This window comes from Garra rufa, chromosome 21 (genome assembly GCF_049309525.1).
Source record: "Garra rufa chromosome 21, GarRuf1.0, whole genome shotgun sequence".
Classification (NCBI taxonomy): domain Eukaryota; kingdom Metazoa; phylum Chordata; class Actinopteri; order Cypriniformes; family Cyprinidae; genus Garra; species Garra rufa.
The window spans coordinates 3,697,262-3,722,475 of NC_133381.1; the positions used below are offsets into that span (position 1 = coordinate 3,697,262).

General features: G+C 42.9%; 1 protein-coding gene across 1 annotated transcript in view; it reads right to left on the bottom strand.

The window, feature by feature from the left end:
* Window positions 1-24,869, bottom strand: part of LOC141296367 (uncharacterized protein C14orf132) — a 27,884-nt gene extending 3,015 nt beyond the window's left edge. The window contains exon 1 of the mRNA XM_073827611.1: window positions 24,693-24,869. Coding sequence (XP_073683712.1) covers window positions 24,693-24,719 — 27 coding nt within the window. The 5' untranslated portion in view covers window positions 24,720-24,869. The remainder of the gene's footprint in view (window positions 1-24,692) is intronic.
* Between the last annotated feature and the right edge of the window lie 345 nt (window positions 24,870-25,214).

A 25,214-nucleotide genomic window follows, 5' to 3' on the forward strand; every position in this document is an offset into this window, starting at 1 on the left:
AAAGCTAAATTTTCAGCTTCATTACTCCAGTCTTCAGTGTCACATGATCCTTCAGAAATCATTGGAATATGCTGTTCAAGAAACCTTTATTATTATTATTATCAATATTTAAAAGAGTTAAGTGCATTTTGGTGAATCAAAAGATCCAAATATCAGCATTTATCTGAAATAAAAAGCTTTTGTAAAATTATACACTTTACCGTTCAAAAGCTTGGAGGTGTTTTATAATCTTACAAAATATTTCTATTTCAGATAAATGCTGTTCATCTGAACTTTCTATTCATCAGAAAAATCTAAAATAATTTTACTCAGCTGTTTTCAACATAATAATAATAAGAAAAATTGGAATATTAAAATGATTTCTGAAGGATTATTTGTCTGGAGGAATTATACTAAAAAATACAGCTTTGAAATCATAGGAATACATTTTTTTTTTAAATAAATTAAAATCGAAAAGTTATTTTAAATAGTAAAAATATTTCCAAATTTTACTGTTTTATTAAATATACAATTATTTATATACAGTTATTTTAAAAAGTGAAAGTATTTCAAAATTGTACTGTTTTTGCTGTACTTTGGATCAAATAAATGCAGCCCTGCTGAGCTGAAGAGACTTCTTTAAAAAACATTACAAATCTTACTGTTCATGAAGTTTTGACTCGTAGTGTATTTTTGTATTTATAATTTTAATACAAAAAGTGTAACTAAATGAAAATGACTAATGAGCTAAGTTCGAGAAAAAAAAATCTATCTATACTATAATGACCCATGCAATTCACTAACTCTGCTTTTTTGTCTCTTCATAATGATGAGGGTTTCAGGACCTCTGTGTTTACACATTACAGCGGATGTGAACCATTCACCTCGCTGCTTACAGCACTGTCACTTATTGAGTCTGTCAGATAATCAATAAATGCATGACTAATAAGGGTTGTGGAGCGCTGGATGAAACCACACTATTAGGATAGGATAATAGGTGGTGTGGTTTCTATGTGCATACATTTCAGATACTACATCCTCAGACAACATCAAAACATTTAACACTGACCTCAGATCATTTGGCTGAAGTGATATTAAAGCTCTCACAGCAGACAAAATGTTTACCAGCAGTTACATCCGGTTCCCCTTCAGTCGAATCACTTCGACGTTACATGGGAATTCGCTTAGAATCCAATCATATCTGAGCCTTATACAAAAGGCCAATGAAAATTGGCGAGTGGCATTTGCATGATGCGCCACGCCCCGTACATACGGGTATAAATAGCGACGTCATGCGCCAGTCAGACAGCTTCTTCGCTTCAGATCCGTCTGAATGTTGAGCCTGCTTTCTCTGCTAAAGAGTCTACAATCTTCAAAAGAGTTCTTCCAGAGTTCCTGCTCTCTCTCCTGACGTGCTGCAACTAAAAGAGCTTATCCTTCTGCAGCCGTCAGCGATCTCCCGCGGGCTGCCGTTTTCACGGCCACTACAGCCGCTCTGCTTTCCAGCGAGAGAGTCCCGTTGAGTGCACAGCCGCCCCGCGGCTTTTTCCCTGGGCAGACCGGGAGCTAAAAGAGCAATTTCTCGCGGCCGTAAGACGTTCTTTTCAGAATGGCTTTTCGGCCGTGCGCTTCAGGATGCGGTAGTTTCCTCCCTCCTGCGGACGGACATGATCACTGCCTCACGTGTTTGGGGAGTGAGCACGCTGAGGCAGCGTTCATGGATGGTGAATGCATTCATTGCGAATGCATGACCATGAGCACGCTGAAGTCCCGCCACTCGTTCGCGAGGCGGCTCCCCCCGTCTTCCTCTCGCGGTCCGTCGTTAAGCCGTCAATGCTTTTCGGCCACCGCGGCGAGACGCGGGGGGGACTTAACTGTCACCGTGCAGAACGCACCGCCGGCCCAGAAAGCCCTGCGGTCTTCTGTCACACAGCGTGGTCCCGTCGAGTTCCCGGAGCAGTACGCTTCCCCGCCCAGCGGGCTGAGCGTCTCCTTCGGTGCTCCTGCGGAGGATGAGATGTCGACCGCAGCATCAGAGGGAGAGTCGGTCGGCGAGGCGGACGCTTCGGCGGCGCGGCCCCCTCCAGAGGTGGCCGCTCCGTCTGAGGTGGACGTTGAGCTATCGACTATGCTCCTCCGGGCCGCCAGGGGGATCGGTCTGGAGGTGCCCCAGGCGCCCCCGGCCGATCCTTCTAGGCTGGATGATTGGTTCCTGGGGAGGGCCCCCGCGGCTCCACCTCGCCCCCCCTCGGTCCCATTCTTCCCGGAGGTGCACGAGGAGCTGACGAGATCCTGGCGGGCCCCCTTCTCATCACGGCCCCGCCCCAGCTCCTCTCCCCTCACCACCCTCGATGGCGGGGCGGCCAGGGGGTATGCAGCGATTCCCCGGGTCGAGCGCGCTGTGGCGGTGCATTTGTGCCCACGCGGCGCTGCCACCTGGAGGGATCGTCCGCATCTCCCGTCCAGGGCGTGCGAGCGCTCGTCCGCCCTTGCGGGCCGCGTTTACCACGCCGCTGGACAGGCCGCCACCGCCCTGCATGCTATGGCGATCCTCCAAGTTTATCAGGCCCAGGCCCTGAAACAGCTGCACGAGGGTGGTCCCGACCAGGGGGTTATGGAAGAACTCCGCGCCGCCACCGACTTCGCCCTACGGGCGACGAAGGTCACGGCGCGTTCCCTTGGTCAGGTGATGTCCACAGCCGTGGTCCAGGAGCGACACCTATGGCTCACTCTGGCCCAGATGGCAGACGTCGACAAAGCTCGCTTTCTTGACGCTCCTATCTCCCAGAGTGGCCTATTCGGCGACACTGTCGAGGACTTTGCCCAGCAGTTCTCGGCAGTCCAGAAGCAGAGGGAGGCCATTCAACACATCCTGCCCCGCCGCGAGTCCAAACCCATCCCGCCGCCGGTGGCTCAGCCTCCCCCCGCTCGTCGCCGAGGGCGCCCCCCCGCGGCCCCCACCAAACCTGCTCCGTCGCCTGCTGAACCCAAGAAGGAGACGGCCCGACGTCGAGCCGGCCGCGGGGGCGCGGCGCCGCCCGCCTCTCAGGGACCTGCAAAGAACACCCGCAAGAGAGCCGCGAAACGTCCCTGACGCGGGCAACCCGGAGGTGGAGAAGTTTGTTCTTCAGGGGACGAGAACATCTGCGTCCCCGCTCCCGCTGGAGGGCCGGGGGTTGTTGTGCACTTTAACGCTGCCGCCGGCCCACGGGTCGGCGGTACCCACAACTTCAATAAAAGAGCAATTTCCTTCACCTCCGGGGCCTCGGCCCCGTGTTCCCGTTCCGGGCGGCACCAGGATGCCCTCTCGGAGCCGGACTCGGAGCTGTCTTTCGCCAGCGCGGGAACCTGGGAAGAAGGTAGGCCCTGCTCAGAGCAGCTTGTCTCCCCTTCCTGTTCCCCCCCTAGGCTGCCCCACCACGGTCACATCGGTCAACGTTCCCTTGACACCCCTGTCGAGGCGCTTGGGGGCCTGGCTTCAGCTCCCCAGCCCCTCGCGGTGGTTGATACGGACGGTACGTCTCGGCTATGCGATTCAGTTCGCCAAAGCTCCGCCCAGGTACAGAGGTGTCCTTCACACTCGTGTCCACTCAGACACCCACGCCGCTGTCCTGCGTGCAGAGGTCGCAGTCCTACTGGCGAAGGATGCGATCGAGCTTGTCCCTCCAGCCGAGATGAGGTCAGGGTTTTACAGTCCCTACTTCATCGTGCCCAAAAAGAGTGGTGGGTTAAGACCCATCCTGGATCTCAGAGTCCTGAATCGGTCCCTTCTCAGGCTGCCGTTCAAGATGCTCACGACGAAGCGCATGCTCTCATGCATTCGTCCCCAGGATTGGTTTGCAGCCATCGACCTGAAGGACGCGTACTTCCATGTCTCGATTCTTCCTCGCCACAGGCCCTTTCTTCGGTTTGCGTTCGAGGGTCGAGCATACCAGTACAAAGTTCTCCCATTCGGCCTGTCCCTCTCTCCTCGCGTTTTCACCAAGGTTGCGGAAGCGGCCCTGGCCCCTCTTTGGCTGTCAGGTTTCCGCATCCTCAACTATCTCGACGACTGGCTTCTGATAGCCCACTCTCGAGAGGTGCTTTGCGACCAGAGGGACCTGGTGCTTCAGCACCTCAGCCGCCTGGGCCTTCAGGTCAACCGAGAAAAGAGCAAACTCTCCCCAGTGCAGAGGATCTCTTTTCTCGGTGTGGAGCTGGACTCGGTCTCCATGACAGCCCGTCTCACCAACGAGCGCGCTCAGTCGGTGCTGAGATGTCTAGATTTATTCAGGCACAAGACAGCGGTTCCTCTAAAAACTTTTCAGAGGCTCCTGGGGCATATGGCAGCTGCGGCCGCGGTAACGCCGCTGGGCTTGCTTCATATGAGACCGCTTCAGCACTGGCTACACGACCGAGTCCCGAGACGGGCATGGCACCGTGGCACACTCCGGATTGGCGTTTCCCCGCAGTGTCGCCGCCTGTTCAGCCCGTGGTCAGACCCTGCCTTTCTCCAGGCCGGAGTACCCCTGGGGCAGGTGTCCAGGCACATCGTGGTTTACACGGATGCCTCCACCACGGGTTGGGGTGCTGTGTGCAACGGGCAAGCAGCTTCGGGCTCCTGGACAGGACCTCGACTGCAGTGGCACATCAATTGCCTCGAGTTGTTGGCTGTGCTTCTGGCCCTTCGTCGCTTCCGACCGACGTTGCGTCAGAAGCACGTACTTGTGCGTACCGACAGCACTGCGACTGTGGCTTATATCAACCGCCAGGGCGGCCTCCGCTCCCGTCGCATGTCACAACTCGCCCGCCGTCTGCTCCTCTGGAGTCAAACGTGGCTAAAATCGCTACGTGCCATTCACATTCCGGGGGAACTCAACCGTGCAGCCGATCAGCTCTCACGGCAGTCCACCCTCCCTGGAGAATGGCGACTCCACCCCGAGACAGTCCAGCTGATTTGGAGGCATTTCGGGGAGGCCCAGATAGATCTGTTTGCCTCCCCCGAATCCTCCCACTGCCAGCAGTTCTTCTCCCTCAACGAGGTATCCCTCGGCAGGGACGCTCTGGCCACAGCTGGCCTCCGGGGCCCAAGTACGCCTTTCCCCCAGTGAGCCTCCTTGCACAGACCCTGTGCAAGATCAGGGAGGACGAGGAGCAGGTTCTCCTGGTCGCCCCATACTGGCCTGCCAGGACCTGGTTCCCAGAACTCATTTCCCTCGCGGCAGCCCCTCCCTGGAAAATCCCCTTGAGGAAGGACCTTCTTTCTCAGGGGATGGGCACTATTTGGCACCCACGTCCCGATCTATGGAACTTGCACATCTGGCTCCTGGACGGGACGCTTCAGACCTCGCCGGCCTTCCACAGGCCGTGGTAGAAACCATCACTCAGTCCCGAGCCCCCTCTACAAGGCAGGCTTACGCACTGAGGTGGGGTCTATTCGTCGACTGGTGTTCCTCACGAGAACAGGACCCACAGAGATGCACGATTGCAGTAGTGCTTTCCTTCCTGCAAGAGAAGTTGGAGCGCAGGCTGTCCCCTTCGACTCTCAAAGTGTATGTTGCCGCTATTGCCGCACATCACGATGCAGTGGATGGATCATCCCTAGGTAAGCACCCTCTGGTCGTGAGATTCCTCAGAGGCGCTAGGAGGATCAATCCTCCCAGACCGCGCCTCGTACCCTCTTGGGACCTCTCCGTCGCCCTCCAGGGCCTGCGGGGACCTCCCTTCGAGCCCCTCGCCTCAGTTGAGCTTAAGTTTCTGTCATTGAAGACAGCGCTCCTGACTGCGTTGGCCTCCATCAAGAGGGTGGGGGATCTGCAAGCTTTCTCTGTCGACGAAGCGTGCCTGGAGTTCGGGCCCGGCGATTCTCACGTCATCCTGAGACCCCGGCCCGGCTATGTGCCCAAGGTTCCCACCACGCCTTTCCGCGATCAGGTGGTGAACCTGCAAGCTCTGCCCTTGGAGGAGGCAGACCCAGCTATAGCATCGTTGTGTCCAGTCCGTGCTCTGCGCACTTACGTAGACCGCACTCGGCACTTCAGACGCACTGAGCAGCTCTTTGTCTGCTTCGGAGGTCAGCAGAAAGGGAATGCTGTCTCCAAACAGAGGTTGGCGCATTGGGTGGTAGAAGCCATCTCCCTGTCTTACTTGTATCAGGGAGAGCCTTGCCCCTTAGGCTTGCATGCCCACTCCACACGGAGTGTTGCATCTTCCTACGCGTTGGCACATGGCGCCTCATTAGCGGACATCTGCAGAGCTGCCGGCTGGGCGACACCAAATACCTTTGCCAGGTTTTACAACCTTCGCTTAGAGGCCGTGTCCTCCCGAGTTCTGACAGGTGACCGGGAGGACGGCTAGTGTCGGCTTGCTGCGCCATTCCCACGTGGATCCGTGCGCTATCTCCCAGTTTGTTCCCTCCGGCGAACCTGGGTCCTCCATGCCCCTCAGTCCGGGCTAGACGCGGAGTAGCTCTTGACTGTGCTCCTGCCGGGTCTCCTTCGCCCCGCAGGTTGTGGCTATTTTTCTCTATATTTTTCCAGGGGTCAACCAGAAGGCCTCTGTTTCCCTCGTATATCCCTAAAACCCCCTTATGGATATATTGAATTTCTTATTTTCACATGGACAGAATTCATGTCTCCGCCTCCCCAACCCCTGCTTCAGTTTCTGGCATCCCTGGGGACCCCCCTTCTCGGGCCCCAGGGCGTTGGGAAGGTTACGTTAACGTCCGCCTGTTGACACGTCCGCCTGCCGGCACGTGGTCGTTGCGTAACGCGGCGCAGGGACGTGGCTTGTTCCATAGGGTCAGTTCCCATGTAACGTCGAAGTGATTCGACTGAAGGGGAACGTCTAGGTTACGTAGGTAACCCTCGTTCCCTGAAGGAGGGAACGGAGACGTTACATCCCCTGCCACGTCCCTGTCGTCGCGCTGACGCCGGCTCAACCCGGCTCCTCAGCGAAGAACCTGTCTGACTGGCGCATGACGTCGCTATTTATACCCGTATGTACGGGGCGTGGCGCATCATGCAAATGCCACTCGCCAATTTTCATTGGCCTTTTGTATAAGGCTCAGATATGATTGGATTCTAAGCGAATTCCCATGTAACGTCTCCGTTCCCTCCTTCAGGGAACGAGGGTTACCTACGTAACCTAGACGTTGCAAACGGATGCTGCTGTGCATTTATTTGTTTGTTTTTTTAGTTTTATTATTTCTTTTCTATAAGTGTGGTGTTCAGTGTTGGGTAATAACAAGAGTTACGTAATCGGATTACTTTTTTTCAAGTAACTACTGTAGTTTAAAAAAAAGTAACTCGAGTTACTTTTTGTTTCCTTTATGTATTTGATCCCAGTTATTAACCAATGTCTTTGCTGCTGACCTTTGTTGATCCAATTCTAATGAGCAAAACTTACTTTAGATGAACTAACATTAGTGCTTCATTTTTCTCATTGCTGTACAGATGTGAATTTACATTTCATTCAGCCTTAGGCTTATTCATTTCACTTTTTGGTGTAAAAGGGCTTTTGCATTTGCTAAAAATCAAACGTTTATATAAAAAACAAGCAAGCACTGCCCAGATTTAAAAAGTAATGCAAAAGTAATGTAATACTTTTTATGGAAAGTAAAGCAAATAAGCAATGTAATTAGTTACTTTTTTCTGGAGGAATGCAACATTGTAATGAATTACTTTTAAAAGTAACTTTCTGTTGTGGTGTGGTAATGTCACCGAATTTGACAAAATTTGGATGAAAAAAACTCAGAAAGAAAGAAAGAATGAATAAGTACATGCAAACTTTTTTGCCAAAAATGAAGAGAATTTCCAAAGCTCATGTTGATTGCATTTTAAAAGATTACTTAAATTGTTGCATTCATAATTCATTTGATCACCATTGTTTTTTGATCATTTGAAAGGTAATTATAAAACACTAACTTCTAAAAGCTTCTAAAACAACAGTAACTTCTGTGCAAACGCAAGGACGGCTCATATTGCTGACAGATGACTCTCTGTAGTTCAAACTTCATGTTTCCTATTTCCCTGTTCCATGAGAGACAAGCAAACACAGTCAAAGTGCAAAGAAAAACTGAACTGTACGTCAGTGAGAGGTGGTTTGCAAGGGCAAAGTTCATCCAAAAATGAAAGAAAGAAAATATAAAAATAAAATGAGTTCATAATATATAAAGAAACTATAACAGAATATCAGTGAGACTAAAACAGCACCGACTTGAATCTAGGAATGAAGAGAATGAAACTAGCGTTCCTGAAACATAATAGCAAGAGAAATTACAAACCAATGCGTTTTCTTTTGAAGCATGCATTATTAATAAAAGAAACAATATTTTATTCATGCACGATTGTCGGGAACAGCCTGAACTCATTAGATGTGGAAAAATTCAACATTAAAACTCGTTCTTATAAAACACAACCACTCTGAGTTTTATAATGCCATTTCAATATTTAAGCCTTTGAAGCTGGAAAAGAAATTTTGCTTGCGCACAAAGTCACGGACAGACGGCAGTGGAAAGAGCTTTAAACAAAAGCTTCATCGCAGCCGGATGATAAATGCATTTTCAGCTCGTAATGTGAATTAAATCCACACTCCATTCAGCTCTCTGTCATGCTAATGAGCTTTTCTAATAGAATTGACCTACTTCTGTACTGAATTACTCAAGGGGAAAATACTAAGGATTTAGACAGTGAAAGCACATTTGACGTCTGAATGTTGTAAAATATCAAATAAAGCCTTTGAGTGATTCAGATGGTCATTGTATCTCTTCATCATAAAAATATCTGATTGTTTGTACTGATGAATTAAGTTTATGCCTTGCAGTTCTGAGTTTAGTTCTTGCAATTGTTAAGAAAATAAGAAATAAAAAATTGAATTGCAACCTTTTTATCTCACTTTTTGTCTCAGAATTTGATCTTTTTTTGTCTCAGAGTTTATATCCTGCAATTTTAACTTTATAACTTGCAATTATGAGAAAAAATTCTGAACTCAGAATTCTGACTTTTTGTCATGAAATTCCAAATTAACATCTCATATTTCTGACTTTTTTCCCTCACTTTTTATCTCGCAATTCTGAATATTTTGTGATTTTACATCTGCTTATTTCCACTGTAGAATAACTATTTATCTCACAATTCTTGCTTTTTTCCCCTTCCAATTCAAACTTTTTTCTTGTAATGAACAAAAAAAACAACAAAAAAAAAAAAATTCAGAGAGAAAAACTGAATTTGCAAAAAAAAAAAAATATAATAAAAAAATTGTAAGAAGTTGCAATTGCCTTTTTTATCCCTTTACTTTTTCATCCAATTTCTAGTTTATACCTCTCAAATTGTTGCTTATATCTCATAATTCAGATTTTGTTCTTGCAATTCTAAGGAAAGTCTTTTTTTTTCTTTCAGAATTGCAAGAAAAAAGTCAAAATTGTAAGATGAAATAAAACATAAAATTACAGTTTTTATTTTTTATTCTGAAAAGTCAGACTTTTTGTCTCAGAATTGTAAGTTTATATTCTGCAATTGTGACTTTAGAAACTCGCAATTCTGAGAAAAAGTCAGAATTAAGATATTTCTTTAAGATGTGAACTCAGAATTCGGACTTTTTATCCAAGTTAATGTCTCATATTTCTGACTTTTTTCTCACTTTTTATCTCACAATTCTGATTTTATATTTTACTATTCTGATTTTTTTTTCCTCAGGATTTTAAGTTTACATGTTGCAATTTAGTTTTTGCCACAAAATAAAAAATAAAGGTAATTGCAACTTTTTTCACAATTGAATTTATAACAAAATTCTGAAGGCAAAAAGTACATTGACTTATAATTTAGACTTTTTTTCTCACTTTTCTAAGTTTTTATCTCACAAATTTGACATTTTTTTTCAGAATTACGAGTTAATTATGAGAAAAAAAGTCTTGATTGTGAGATACAAACTAAAAATTACCTTTTTTTTTTTATGGTGGATGGAGGCTTAGAAGTACTACATCACATACTGTAAGAGTTTAAAGCTGTAATCTGTGATCCTCCCTGATGTGTTTTGCTCAAGAAGCTGCTGTGATTTTATAAAAGCGCTTTGGTTTCAGAAAAACATCAGCCTGTGGCGTAAAGAGGTTCTCCAGACAGACAACCGCTGATGTGCTGGAAAGCCCTGAGCAGGTGTCCTGTTCTCCTGTGTGGGCTTTTAGTGGACACACAGACTAAACCTGATTCCCAGTGTGGTGCTTAGACGAGACATGAGGCTTTGTTTCAGGGGAAAACAGGGTCATTTTAGGGGAGCAAGATGTGGACAGAACATGCAATGACATGTTTGGAGCTTATAGCACCACGGCTGTGTTTGGATGAAATACCAGCATAATGCTTTATACTTCATGCATACAGCTTTAAATGTTAAAAACAGTAAACAGTACACATTATGCAGTAGTAAACTGAAGAGTCTGTACATTAACATATAGCACAATTGAATGCTTTCTATAGTGAAGAGTACTGTGATTCCGTAGAAAATCTTAGAAATCATAGAAAACCTTCATCTAAGAAAAAGACCCCAGTAATCTAATCTGACATGCGTGAGTTTCAGAAGAAATCTCAACTATTTCCAAGATACCAAAGGCTCCAATAAAGAGTCAGAGATCTGAATCTAAACTCAAACATTTCTCATCAAATGATCTTTGCAGCTCTCCAAATTTATTTTATAGCTCTATACTCTGACTGGATGGCAGCTATTTACTTATTTTAGTCTACTTTTTTAATGAAACATTGTTTTAAAAATGAAAAAGTTACACTGTAAAGTTATATAATGATGAATGAAGCATACTCTGAATACATTGTTTACATTTAGAAACTGTTTTGCATAATATTATGAGTGTTATGGTTAAACTTTCTAGAAAAGAAAAAAACATGTTACAAGTGCATGAGATTTTTAAGTGATTTATGCACTGAATTTAGCTTTTTGTCATGCAATTTCATATGCAACTTATAAAAAAAGTAGGCTTATTTCCACTGTAGAATAGTAATAATAAAAATAATAATAATTGTGACAAAAACAATACTGAATTTGCAAAAAAATACAATAACAATAATATTAAAATTAAAATTTAAATGTCGTAAAACAAACACAGTCATGATAAAGGTGTTACAATTAAAAAATTTGTTTAAAAATAGGAAGATTGAAATTCTTTTTTTTACATTTTAAACTTAAACTTTTGAAAATGTGCTTAATTTGCATTAAATGAATACTAAAATGCATGAATACAAACATTTTTGTGGCTTGAAGTGCAGTAAAATGAATGAATGAATGAATGAATGAATAAAATAAAATAAAATATAGGTAAAAAAAAGTACGTTTAATTACCCAATGCATTTTAATTTAGTTTAACTTGATGCACTAAAATAACCAAAACAACTAAATTTGAAAAAAAAAAAAAAAAAATCATGGACAGAAAAAAACACATTTAATCACAAAAACACTAAATTACTAAAACTTAATCTAAAATTATAATTAAAATGGAAAGTACAAAAAAACAGCTCTAAATATTATTGATCTTAGAATATAGCTGATATGTCTGCTTTTTCCTTTTTTTCATAATCTGTGATTGACAAGCCATCTTTAACAATTGTCTTGTCATTTCTTTTGCAGGCGGCTAGTATTCAACTTCACTTGATGAACAGCAGGATCTCCAGTGAGGCGTAGTGATGTTAGTGACAGGAAACTAGAGGAAGAGATAGAAACAGACCTCCAGCAACAACATGACCGACTTCCACGAGAAGAAGAAACCAGGTTTGAGGCTAAAAGTGATATTTTCATGAATGCACATTAGCTCAGTCAGACGGAGGGCACTGCCTCACAACTGTTAGAAGCATTAGAAGGATTTCTAGGGAATAATATCCGTTTCAGAGCTTCACTCAGATGCCGTTTATCCTGTGAATATGGCAGAGATCAGTTCTGATAATCTTGCTTATGTTTTTTTCCCTATGCATCATCAATGAAAATTATGGATACTCTGAAAACATTCTGTTTTACATTTAGAAACCATTTTGCGTAATATTATTTACTATGTTTTTCATTGGTTCAAAACTTTCTAGAAAACAAAAACATGTTACAAGTGCATGAGATTTTTAAGTGACTTATGCACTAAATTTAGCTGTTTATCATGCAATATCTTATGCAACTTATTAAAAAAACAAACAAACATGTAGGGTTATTTTCACCGTAGAATAAAAAAAATGTGACTTTTTATCTCACAATTCTTGCTTTTTTTCTTCTCAATTCTGAGAGAAAGACAAAAAAAAAAAAAAAATTGTGTCAATCCTTTTATTACTTTTTTTTAATGGCCACCCATAGAACCGCTTACGGGAAAGTTGTGAAATTTGGCACACTAATAGGGGACAGTCTAAAATGTCATCATAGCAAATTTGGAGTCTCTATCTCAAACTCTCTTGTTCAAAGTTTCACTCATGTTTATACTAATTACTTTCGAACCGTAGGGCACAAAATCAAAATTCTTTTTCTCTCTGAATCCTTGGCTCATGCCAAGTCGAATAAAAACCAACATTTTATATATATTTATATATATTTTATATAAAAGTTTTTTTTTCTCTTCTATTTTTAATTGTTTGTAAAACCTACTTTTTCAAACTTGTCCTGGATGGTTTGTCTGATTTTTGCCAAAATTGGCTCAGATCATCTTCAGACCATGGTGGCAAAAAGTTATGGAATTCAATATGATTTGTCAAACCGTTCTCAAATAGCGCACAAACAAATTCTACGAAAAGCATGCAAAAATGGATGCGAGGCTATATCTCTGCAACGGTTTGGAGTATTGAGACCAGACTTGGTGTGTTTTAACAAGCATGACCTGAAGCAACCTGCAGTGTTTCGGCGCAGTGCCACCTAGTGGTCAAGAGATACAAAAATTGCTTTTTTTGCTTATAACTACTGAAAGGTTTGGCTAAAAGTCTTAAAACGCCACCTATTGGTAAGAGTAATAAGCCATTCATTAACCATTAATTATGACATTTCAAAAAATGCCTATAACTATTAACTGCACTAACCTATTGTAATGAGGTCTCAAAATATTCCTTGGGTCATGTCGACAACATAGATACCAATTATACCATAGTTGGCCGAACTTCCTGTCCGCAATAGTGTTTTATGTTGAAAACCTACTATTTTGAACTCGTCCTAGACCGTTCATCCGATTTGAACTAAAATCAAGTTGGATCATTTTCAGACTATGCTGACAAAAAGTTATGGATTTCATGTTGATTGATGAAACCGTTTTTGTACAGCACCGCTACAAATTTTAGGTTTGATGCCAAAATGACTCTGAGGCTTTATCTCTGCACAGCTTTGACATAATGACACCAAACTTTTTGTGTGCCTTTGTCCCCTCACACTAAACACACCAATCTCATAACAGCAACATCTACTGGTCGACAGTGATAAATCTTTCAATCATATTAATAGTGACTGTATTTGGTTTTTCAGCCTTTTTGCTTAAAGTCTTAAATCCGTCTTTAATGGCACATTGATGCAGCTGGTCTAATGCTATCTCTCTTTCTTTGTGCCTGGCCCCATAATTGCTGCTTGCAGCTATATCTTGCATTTCGAAGAAGGAAAGTCTTTTTTTTTTCTTTTTTTGTGAATTGAGATCAGAATGACAAGAAAAAACGTCAAAATTGTGAGATGAAATAAAACATAAAATAGTTTTTATTTATTTAGTGGAAATAAGCTACCATAAAAAACTAAATATTAAATGAGATACAGGTTGTTCAGAAAGAAAAAAGGCAGAATGGGAAATGTTCAGTTATTAAAGTCTAAAAAGGCAAAATTGGATGATTGCTGAGCTAGACTTGCACATGACTCATCAACATTGCAACAATGAAGTTTATCTCCATTATTCATGCATGTGATGTAGAATTCAGCTCTGTTGTGAATCAGATGATTGTCCTTCAGTTTGAGTCCGCTGTGACTCAATAGAGCTCTCGCTGATTCAATTAAGTATACAATCGTATCAATCAGAGAATAATAACTCTATTTCCAGCTGTCCTAATAATAACTCTATTTCCTTTGGTTTGCTGTTATGGACCGTTTCACAGACATTCATGCAGAGGTAATTTACTATTCATTTACAGAACAATCCAAAGCTTTCCATACAAAAGATTACTGCAGTGATATTACAATATAGTGACTCCACAGGAATGAAACATCACAAATTAGATGCTTCGGAAACGTTTCTCCTGAGAAAAACACAGCAGTATCTGACATGTGAGTTTCTGAAGAGATCTCATGTCTAAAACTGTGTTCAGATTTGGACTTAACATCGATTAATTCTGCAAAAAAACAAAAAACAAAACAAAAAAAAAAACACTATAATACCACTATAAACTTACTGGATGACAACTAGATTCTTTTAGGCCTTTTTTTAATTAATTAATCTATTTTTTAAAAAAATGTTACAATATGGCAATGTTACAATTTTCAAAATTCAAATTGATTTTTAAAATGTAAAGATTTTTGCATTACAGTAATGACAATTTAGCTGTAAATGTGCTTAATTTTTATACAAATAATGGCGCTCTGAAAAATGAAAAGACATATGGGCTAAATTCGAGATGTTAGGGTTAGAAAAGTGAGTGGGTCCAATATCATGGTCTTAAAAAGAGGACATACAATGGCTCCAACGCTTCAAAACATATTGACAGTTGAACTCACTTTAACTTACATTCTTTGTGTTTTTAACTGGTCGTGGTGTCATGCATTGCATGGAGTTTCTAGTAGCTCTGAGAAAGCTTTCGTCAGAAACATAGAACTCCTCAGGGAGCAGAATGCGAGTTTGACGCGTTACAGCGTCTCCAAACAACACGCCACTGAAATACAATTCATAAATGACTAATGCCAGCAGTTCCTGTTCTCCTAGCACTCCGCTCTCATTTTTCAAGCAATGGATTCATGAGCAGCTCATAAATAAAGTTGACAGCATGAAATGCATCAGAGTTTACAGTGTGTGACCCCTGTACAGTGACCCCAAAACACATTCAAAATTTGTGGATGTCATTGCATTAGATAGAAAATATCAAAACAAGTCATTTACTGTAAGCAAAGATGCAGAAATATATTTTGCAATCAAAACATTTGACAAAAAGAAGTTTGTTAGTTTGAAATGCTAAAAATACTATGAGTAGTTTTGGATTTGAAGACGCATTTATAAGATACTTTTGGGCCACTGTATGAAATCCATCTTCACTAGGATTATTATTAAAATTAAAACAACTTTTTCGTTAGTTGAAATGAAGCTGAAATAAAATGAAATGAAATATAAATATTAAATGATAACCTTTGAAAATTACAAATGTTGCCTTGGCATCTAAATAAAATAAGTTGCACAAAAATTACTAAAAGGGTCAAAGACGAAAATAGGGTTTAAGCACAAAAGCAATAATACTGCTTTAAATGGTTGTTGTTGTTGTTTTAATTAAAAAAAAAAGTTTAATTTAATTGCATTTTTGTTTTTGTTTTTTTGAGCAAAAAAAAAAAAAAAATCGCCTCGGGTTTCGTATGAAACCCTAGTTCCTCGAGGGAACGAGACGCTGCGTCACCACGCTTTGGGAACGCCCCCAGCGTGACCACGCTCTGAAACACGTGTCTAATCAGTCCAATAGGAAAACGCGCTGTGACGTCACGGGCGGGGTGACGTCATGAACCAGGAAACTATAAAGCACATGCGGTGAATGCAGCCGGCAGCTTCTGCCACCAGGAGCGCTGCAGGGATGCCGAAATTGTGGAAGGCGACGCAGCGTCTCGTTCCCTCGAGGAACTAGGGTTTCATACGAAACCCGAGGCGTTCCCCTTCGGGAACGTCGAGCTGCGTCACCACGCTTTGGGAACGATATACCCACGCCACCAGAATTTCAAAGACCTGCTGAATGTGTAGCAGAAAAGGGGGGCAGTATGCCCAAAAAATGGCTGCCTAGTAGGCAGAAAGGCGAAAGTAGCCTGAGATATAGTGCCCTGAGGCAGAGTAATAGCGAGCCTTCGCTCGTAGAAATAAGGGCGAAAGTAGCCCGAGATAACAACTGCTGATAAGCAGGATAGAGAGAGAGCCTTAGCTCGTAGATAAATAGGGCGAAAGTAGCCCGAGATAACAACTGCTGATAAGCAGGAAGAGAGAGAGCCTTAGCTCGTAGATAAATAGGGCGAAAGTAGCCCGAGATAACAACTGCTGAAAAGCAGGATAGAGAGAGAGCCTTAGCTCGTAGATAAATAGGGCGAAAGTAGCCCGAGATAACAACTGCTGACAAGCAGGATAACAGAGGGGGGGGGGGGGAACCCCACATTAAAGGGCCCTACTCGTGGTAGGGGCTTCAGAAAGTAAGGCCTGAGAGCCTGGGGTATGAGGGAGGTCTAACTCGTAGAACCTCACAAACGTGAGTGGCGTGGACCAGCCCGCAGCGTTACATATATCCTGCAGGGAGACACCTGACAGGAAAGCTTTGGTGGCCGCAACTTTGCGGGTAGAGTGTGCCTTGGCTTCCAAAGGAGAGGGAAGGCCTAAGGACTTGTATGATAAGGAAATGGCATCCGAGATCCACCGACTTAGAGTTTGCTTAGAAGCTGGAAGACCCTTGTTATGAGGACCGAAACAAACAAACAATTGGTCCGTCTTCCTCCACAGGGCAGCTCTGTGGACGTATGTGTCCAGTGCTCGCACTGGACACACACAGTTAAGCTTCCGTTGTCCCGGTTCTTTAAAGGGAGGAGGACAGAAGGCCTGAAGCACTACAGGCCGCGGTACAGCAGAGGGCACCTTGGGCACGTAGCCCGTCTTGGGGTGCAGAAACGCTTTGACCATTCCAGGTGCAAAGTCTAGAAAAGAGGGGGCCACTGAAAGGGCCTGAAGATCACCCACTCTCTTGAGGGAAGAGATGGCCAACAAAAAGGCTGTTTTAAAGGACAGCAACTTGTCCGAGATGTCCTCAATAGGCTCGAAAGGGTGGTTAGAGAGAGCCTCAAGTACCACGGCCAAGTCCCAAGTAGGGACACGAGAGCGCATCGGGGGCCTCAGCCTCAGCGCACCGCGGAGGAAGCGTGATACCAGGGGAAGTCTCCCGAGGGAGGTGGCGCCGAAGGGAGCATGGAAGGCATCTATAGCCGCCACGTAGCCCCTCAACGTAGAGTGTGCATTACCGGCCGAGAGGCGGGCTTGCAAAAAGTCCAGCACTGAGCCTACTGGGCAGTGAACTGGGTCAATGTGGTGTTGCGTGCACCAAAGGACAAACATATTCCACTTCCCGGTGTATAACTTCCTCGTCGAGGGAGCTCTGGATTGGAGTATGGTCTCAACAACCTCGGTTGAGAGACCTGAAGCTAAGAGATGTGCCCCCTCAGGGGCCACACCCTCAGCTTCCACAACTCCGGGCGGGGGTGAAAGATCGTGCCGCCCGCTTGTGAGAGAAGGTCCCTCCTGACAGGAATTTCCCACGGGGGGCCGTCTAGGAGGGAGACTATGTCCGAGAACCAAGCTCGACCTGGCCAGAATGGGGCCACTAGTAGAAGGCGAATTCCATTCCGGCGTACTCTTTCCAGAACTCCCGGGAGCAGAGCGATCGGGGGAAAGGCGTACAGGCGGAGCCTCGGCCACGCCTGTACCGTAGCATCCAGCCCCAGAGGAGCTGGATGAGTCAGAGAGAACCAAAGGGGACAGTGTGTTGTCTCCTGGCTCGCAAATAGATCTACTTGGGCTCTGCCAAACTTGTTCCAAATGGCCTCCACCACCTCTGGGTGGAGTCTCCATCCCCCGGGCCTCAGCCCCTGCCTCGACAGGGCGTCTGCTCCCAAATTGAGATGCCCAGGAATGTACATTGCTCTTAACGAGAGAAGCTTTCCCTGGGACCACATGAGGATCTGGTGTGCCAGCTTGTTCAAGGGGCGCGACCGCAGACCTCCTTGGTGGTTGATGTAAGCGACCACCGATGTGTTGTCGGTGCGTACCAACACATGGTGATCTTTGATGTCTGGGAGGAAGTGTCTCAAAGCTAGAAACACTGCCTGCATCTCCAGGCGATTGATATGCCACGACAGTTGGCGTGCGCTCCACAGACCTTGGGCCGAGCGGCCACTCATGACCGCTCCCCAGCCGGTGAGGGAGGCGTCTGTAGTTAGTGTCAGACGCTGACATGGAGCTCCCAACACCGGGCCCTGAGACAGGAACCAAGGTTTCTTCCATATGTCTAAGGCACGAAGGCAGCGCCGCGTGACCTTGATCATACGGAACGGGTTGCCCCTCGGGGAAAACCCTTTGGTCCTGAGCCACCACTGTAAAGGCCTCATGTACAGCAGGCCAAGAGGTATAACGTTGGACGCTGCTGCCATGAGACCTAGCAGAACTTGGAACTGCTTCACAGTGAGTGAGTGGCCTAGTCTGACTCTCGCGACTGCGTTGAGGACTGACTGTACCCGTGCGGGAGACATTTGTGCCCGCATCGTGGTCGAATCCCAAACTACTCCTAGATAGGTGGTTCTCTGAGATGGAGAAAGAACGCTTTTCTTGGAGTTCAGCCTTAACCCTAGAACTTCCATGTGGGCGAGAACGACATCTCGATGTCGAACCGCTACTTCTCTCGACTGTGCCAGGATGAGCCAGTCGTCTATATAATTCAGTATGCGGATGCCCTGGAGTCGCAACGGAGCCAGTGCCGCATCTACACACTTGGTAAAAGTTCTGGGTGAGAGTGCTAGACCGAACGGAAGAACCCTGTACTGGTATGCTTTGCCCCCAAAAGCAAACCTGAGGAACCTCCTGTGCTGAGGAAGGATGGAGATATGGAAGTATGCGTCCTTGAGATCTATTGTGACAAACCAGTCCTCGGACCTGATTTGTGACACGACCTGCTTGACAGTGAGCATTCTGAACTTGAGCCTCAGTACTGTACGATTGAGCAGCCTGAGGTCTAAAATCGGACGCAAACCTCCATCCTTCTTCGGAACAATGAAGTAACGGCTGTAAAACCCGGACTCTCTGAGATCTGGAGGGACCACCTCGATGGCCCCTTTCTTTAGAAGAGTGTCTACTTCTTGTTCTAAAACCAGAGCCTGCTGTGGGGCCACCGTAGTGGCTAGAACCCCTTGGAAAGGTGGCGGGGAGCCGCCAAACTGAATTCTGTATCCTTTCTCTACTGTTCGCAGGACCCATTGAGATACATTTGGCAGAAGTTTCCACGCTGCTAAATGATTTACTAAGGGAATCAGCCTCTCGAGGCTGACCTCTGGTGGTCTTAGAGATGATGAGCCCCTCTGCACCGCGGTACAGACGGGTGGAAGTAGGGGCTGCTGAGGGACCGCTGCGCCCTGAAGCACCAGAGGTGGCAGGGTTGGCAGACCGGCCTCTCGAGAGCACTGGGGGGAGGATATTCCCCCAGGGGGGCTTGCTCTCATCGGCCCTGGGCCATAGGCGTCAGGGCTTCTTCGAGGACCTCTTTGCCTGAAGGACGGCCCTCAAGTCGGCCTTCGGCTTAGAGGCCCCCGACCTGGAGCGCCTGAGGGTCTCTCCCTGATCACCTTGGGGAGGAGCACGCCTCGCGACGCTCCGCTTCTGTTGGTCGCGGTACGAGGAGCGGGTACTCGGATGGGGCTGCTCCCGTCCAGCAGCCCCAGAGCCTGAGCGGCGAGGAAGAAATCTCTGGAACGCCGCCGCTTGTTGCCGTGACTGTTGGAACCTGTCGACGACAGTCGCAACTGCATCGCCGAACAGGCCGGCAGGGACAAGCGGGGCGTCTAGCAGGTAAGCCCTATCACGGTCTCTCATATCGGATAGGGTTAGCCAGAGATGTCTCTCTGCGGCCACCATAGCTGCCATGGACCGCCCAATGACACGGGCGGTTTCCTTGGTGGCGCGCAGAGCGAGGTCAGCGGTGCGGCGGAGCTCACTCACGTCGACCGCTGCCCCGTCCTCACCCTCATCAAGCTCTTGCAGCAGGTCGGCTTGATATGCTTGGAGCACGCCCATAGTGTGTAGACATGCTGCAGCCTGACCTGCTGCCGAGTACCCTTTCCCCAGCAAGGACGAGGTGGTTCTGAGTGCCTTACTGGGGAGTGCCGAGGCCTTCAGGGACGATGCCGTGCTAGGGGATAAATAACTGGAGAGCGTCTGCTCAACCTGCGGCATCGTCCCGTAACCGTGCTCACGAGCCCCCGCCACATTAGAATAGATGGCAGCGGTGGGGGAGTGAACACGGGTGGAGAATGGTTTTGACCACGATCTCGACACCTCAGTGTGGAGATCGGGAAAAAATGGAAGGCCTCGGCGTGGAGGTGTGCTTTTAGATGACAGGAATCTTTCATCTAACTTAGATCTCGTATGTGCTTGCACTTTAGTCACAACGTCTGGCCATTCAATGTTAAGCTTGGCGACAGCACGTGTGATCACCTCCACTAACTCCTCGTACTCGACAGGCTGGGTGGGCGTGGGACCAGCCTCCTCGACCATCTCCGCGTCCTCCTCCTCAGAAGAAGACAAACGGAGGGTCGAGTGCTCCTCCTGGAGGGAAGAAGCCGCAGAGCGGGCTTCCACACCAGAGAGGGGCAGTGATCTAGCAGAGGAGGATGGAGAAAGGGGTTCACCCGTCTCCAAACTCGATACTAGATCCAACTGCGAACCCCACGAATGCAGACGCCGCTCTGCCTCGGCAGCAGCGGGGCCTGATCCGCGGGGAACGCTAGCGAGGGCTCCTTCCTCAAAAAGAGCCCTCCGGGAGCGAAGCGTGCGGAGAGGAAGCCGCAAACAATGCACACAGTCAGCCTCCTCGAAGGCTGACTGGGCATGCTTCGCCCCCAAGCAAGATACACAGAGCGTGTGTGTGTCCTCAGCCGTGATGTATCTGAGGCATGGAGGAACACAACGCCTAAAACTCTTGCTTTTATCGCCCATATTTCTTTTTTTTTTTTTTTTTTTGCTTTCCTATCTATCTCAGTACTCAAAATAAAGTAGAGCAAACTGGCTCTGAAAAACAGCACTGAGAGGACAAACACATTCAACACAGAGCGCGACTGAAAGACAGAAGCTGCCGGCTGCATTCACCGCATGTGCTTTATAGTTTCCTGGTTCATGACGTCACCCCGCCCGTGACGTCACAGCGCGTTTTCCTATTGGACTGATTTGACACGTGTTTCAGAGCGTGGTCACGCTGGGGGCGTTCCCAAAGCGTGGTGACGCAGCTCGACGTTCCCGAAGGGGAACATACATTTTTCCCTAATTTATAGAAGTGCCCACTAAAATGCTCCCTTATTCTTTTATATATTTTAATATGTACAAGTCAGAATAAGCTTGTTGTTTGAATTTTTACATTAATATTGTTACACTGAATGACAATCTAACATTATTTCAAACTAATTCTGACATTTTATTCTCCAAAAACGTATTTGAAACATTAAAAGTAGACACTTTACTTACATTTAATGTGCTTTCTATGGACATAAAATCACTTTTGTAAATTTCTTTTGACGTGGACATCTTAATGTCTTTGACCCATAAATAAAAATTTGACTAGTAAAAAAAAAAAAAAAGATTAAAAATGACAAAATCATATCAAATTGCTAAAAAAGTATTAATTTTATTAAATAAATAAAATAAAACAAAATAAATGTTTAACTGAAAGTAAATGGCAACTAAATGAAATAAGTTTAAGTTAAAGCACTAACATTGCAAACTAGAAATAAATAAAAACTAAAACTGAAATAAATCTGAAATACAAAATAATTGTAAAAAACACTGAATAGTGTTATAAAAAAATACAAAAATACAAATCGCATAAGAAAATTACTGAAAATTAAACTAAAATTTAATTTGCTCATTTACTCAAATTAAAATAAAAACTCAAATATAAAAATAAAAATATATAAATATATAAGTATAAAATAGTATAAAAATAAAATAATTTAAAAACTATAATAAATAATAGTAAAATAAAACTTATCTTCACTCAAAAATTGATGTGAAGATAGAATGTTATTTTATTTTTTTATTTAGCAAATTTTACATTTTATTTTCTTAAAGTATCTTAATTACAAAATATTTTGAGTAATAAAAGAGACATGACTAGACACATTACAGTATTATTGAAAATAATGTGCATTTTCATTAATAATAAAAATATTGATGTTTAAAAAGAAAATGTGACCATGGACCACAAAGTTATACATCATTTGAATAAATAAGCTGTCCATTGATTTATTGATTAGTTAGAATAGAACAATATTTGTCAGAGATACAACTATTTAAAAATCTGAAATCTGAGGGTGCAAAAAAAAAATAAAAAATATTGAGAAAAATTGATTTATGATTCGTTAGAATAGAACAATATCTGTCCTAGATATAGCTATTTAAAATCTGAAATCTGAGGTTGCAAAAAAAAAAAAAAAAAATCTAAATATTAAGAAAAATTGATTCATGATTTGTTAGGATAGGACAATATTTGTCCGAGATACAGCTATTTGGAAATCTGAAATCTGAGGGTGCCAAAAAAAAAAAAAAAAAAAAAAAAAATTGCTTTTAAAGAAGTTGTCAAAAAATGAAGTTCTTAGAAATGCATATTACTAATCAAACATTAGGTTTTGATATATTTACAGTAGAAAATTCACAAAATATCTTCATGGAACATGATCTTTACTTAATATCCTAATGATTTTTGGCATAAAAGAAAAGTTGATGATTTTGACCCGTACAATGTATTTTTGACTATTGCCTACTTAGGGCTGGTTTTGTGGTCCAGAGTCACAAATATTATATAATGTCATAAAATAATATTAATTATGTATAACATAATGGCAAGTAACACATTGAAACTGTTTTTTCATTGCTCATGCTCCTATAATAATCATTTCTGTATGCATTTATACCCACATGTTCTTATTCATCATGCACATTCTAGTTCTGTAGTGAGTAAAGTGTAAATTAGTGACTGTACTGTGTGTGTGTCTGTGTCAAGTGCTCGCGGCAGTAAAGAAGCGCAGAGAAAAGTGTCACTGGAGGGTCACTGGAGGGTGACTGGTGGCGCGCTGATGCCGTCGGGGCCCGTCTGACACATTTGCTCTAGCAGATTCATTGGTGCTGTGTGAAACGTGAGCCGTCGGCCGCCGCGAGACCTTCTCTGAGTGATGATGTCGGACACTTGTGATTATTCAGCACCTGCTGTCCGCTCACTCCTGGTTCTGTTGGTGTATCTGATATGGAGTTTGTGAACAATAGCGTTTATCACAATGCTTGGTTCGTGAATTATTTCTCCCAGTAGGTTAATGGAGTGTGCCGCGTTCATTTGCGATCGCTCTTGTGTTATCGTCACATCCGAAAAGTCATCGCAAGACAAATAGGTGCGTTTGTTCGACTGCTTCTGATGTGCATTTCAACAACTAGATGATGCACAATCAATCTGCTCTTGATCAAACACATCTCACTTTTAGTCGAAATGCCTGAAGAGTTTAAAAACAACCATTTTTCTTCTTCATCGAAATGTGACGTACCTGCGTTATGAGCGTTTTTTCGTTTACACACTCTTTAATAGATGTTAAAAATCACTTCAAATTGGTTTAAAAAGTATAGAAAAACTTTAAAAGATATATTGTTTTATATTTAATTATTTTATATATGTATAGTTTGGTTTTATAATTTTCAAAATATTAATATTATATAATATATAGTAGAATATATCTACTATATTGTAGATTTTTTTAGTTTTTTTCATGCTGTAACACAATTTTTAAAAAAACATTTTTAATATGTATCATCATAGTATTTGTTGTACTGCATTTAATTATTTATTTATATTTTTTTGTTAATAATTTTAATTTATTTTTAAATTATCATTTTAATTTTCATTATGTTAACATACTATAATACATCATTATTATCATTATATAACATTAAATGTTGTATGTATTTTTATATACATGTAATTTTTTATGAATTAATATTTTAAAGTAAAATTTTAAAACATTTTATATTTTCATTTAAATGAGAAAACAGAACTAAATATAAATTCTCATTATATTATTATAATTAATGTAATATACCATTTTTATCATTATATAAAATTGTGATTTTAATACTATATGTATATATATATATATATATATATACATATATATATATATATATATATATATATATATATATATATATACATACATACATCTTTATGTATTTCTAATGTATAATACCGATTTTATTATTTTTATAATATATGTATTATTTTAATACATTTTAAAATCATTTTAACATTTAAGTGAGAAAAAAATCGAAATAAGTCAGTATTTTCTTTTTCATTATATTAATAAATATATATTTATTATTATATAACATTATGTGATTTTAATGTTCTATATATATATATATATATATATATATATATATATATATATATATATATATATATATATATATCTTAGAAAAAAACATAATTTCTGTCAAATATAAAGAAAACACGCTCCAATCACTTTTTTAACCAGAATAAATTCAGAAAACAAAAATAATAAATATACAGAATGAATAGATATACATGAATATCAATAAAGGTAAATAAACTAAAGTAGTCTGTCAGATACTGGTTAAACTGCACAGAAAAGCATGAAGAATCTGTCAGAAGAAGTAAAGTCATGAGGTTCTTGATGAGGATCCTGAGCTCTAAACTCACATCTAAACTGATGTTCATGTAAAACTCGTACTTTAATGCATAATGTCAAACATCTCATACCTGTGCAGCCATAAATGAAAGATCCATGATGATCTTGTGTGTTTAGTTCCTGGATGAAGTGGTTCTTCAACTCCTCATGGGATTTTCACAGCAGAAACGTCTACAAATGTCCTCCGAGTTCATCCTTAAAATTCCATCATTAAACACAGAGATCATGAACGAGTGCAGATGGAAAGAGTAGACCAGACAGACTAACAGTGTTGTAGCTGTGAGAGACTCTCTGTGTGTCTCTCTCTTTCTCAGCGACTCACTTACTCTCTCTCTCTCCCTCTCTCTCGTCACGTCATGCGTGATCACACTCATAATGCCTAAATGAATTCATTATTAAACATTGTTAAATATGTCAGGAAAATGGACTTCAGAATCAAAAGAAAAATAAGAAACTTAACATCAATCTTTTTTATTTTATTTTATTTTTATTTTTGGATTTTGACAATGTTTTTTTTTTTACATCCATGCCCCAATTTTTTAATGTGGACTGCAACGGCAAACATAATAATAGTAAAAAATTATTAAATTGTT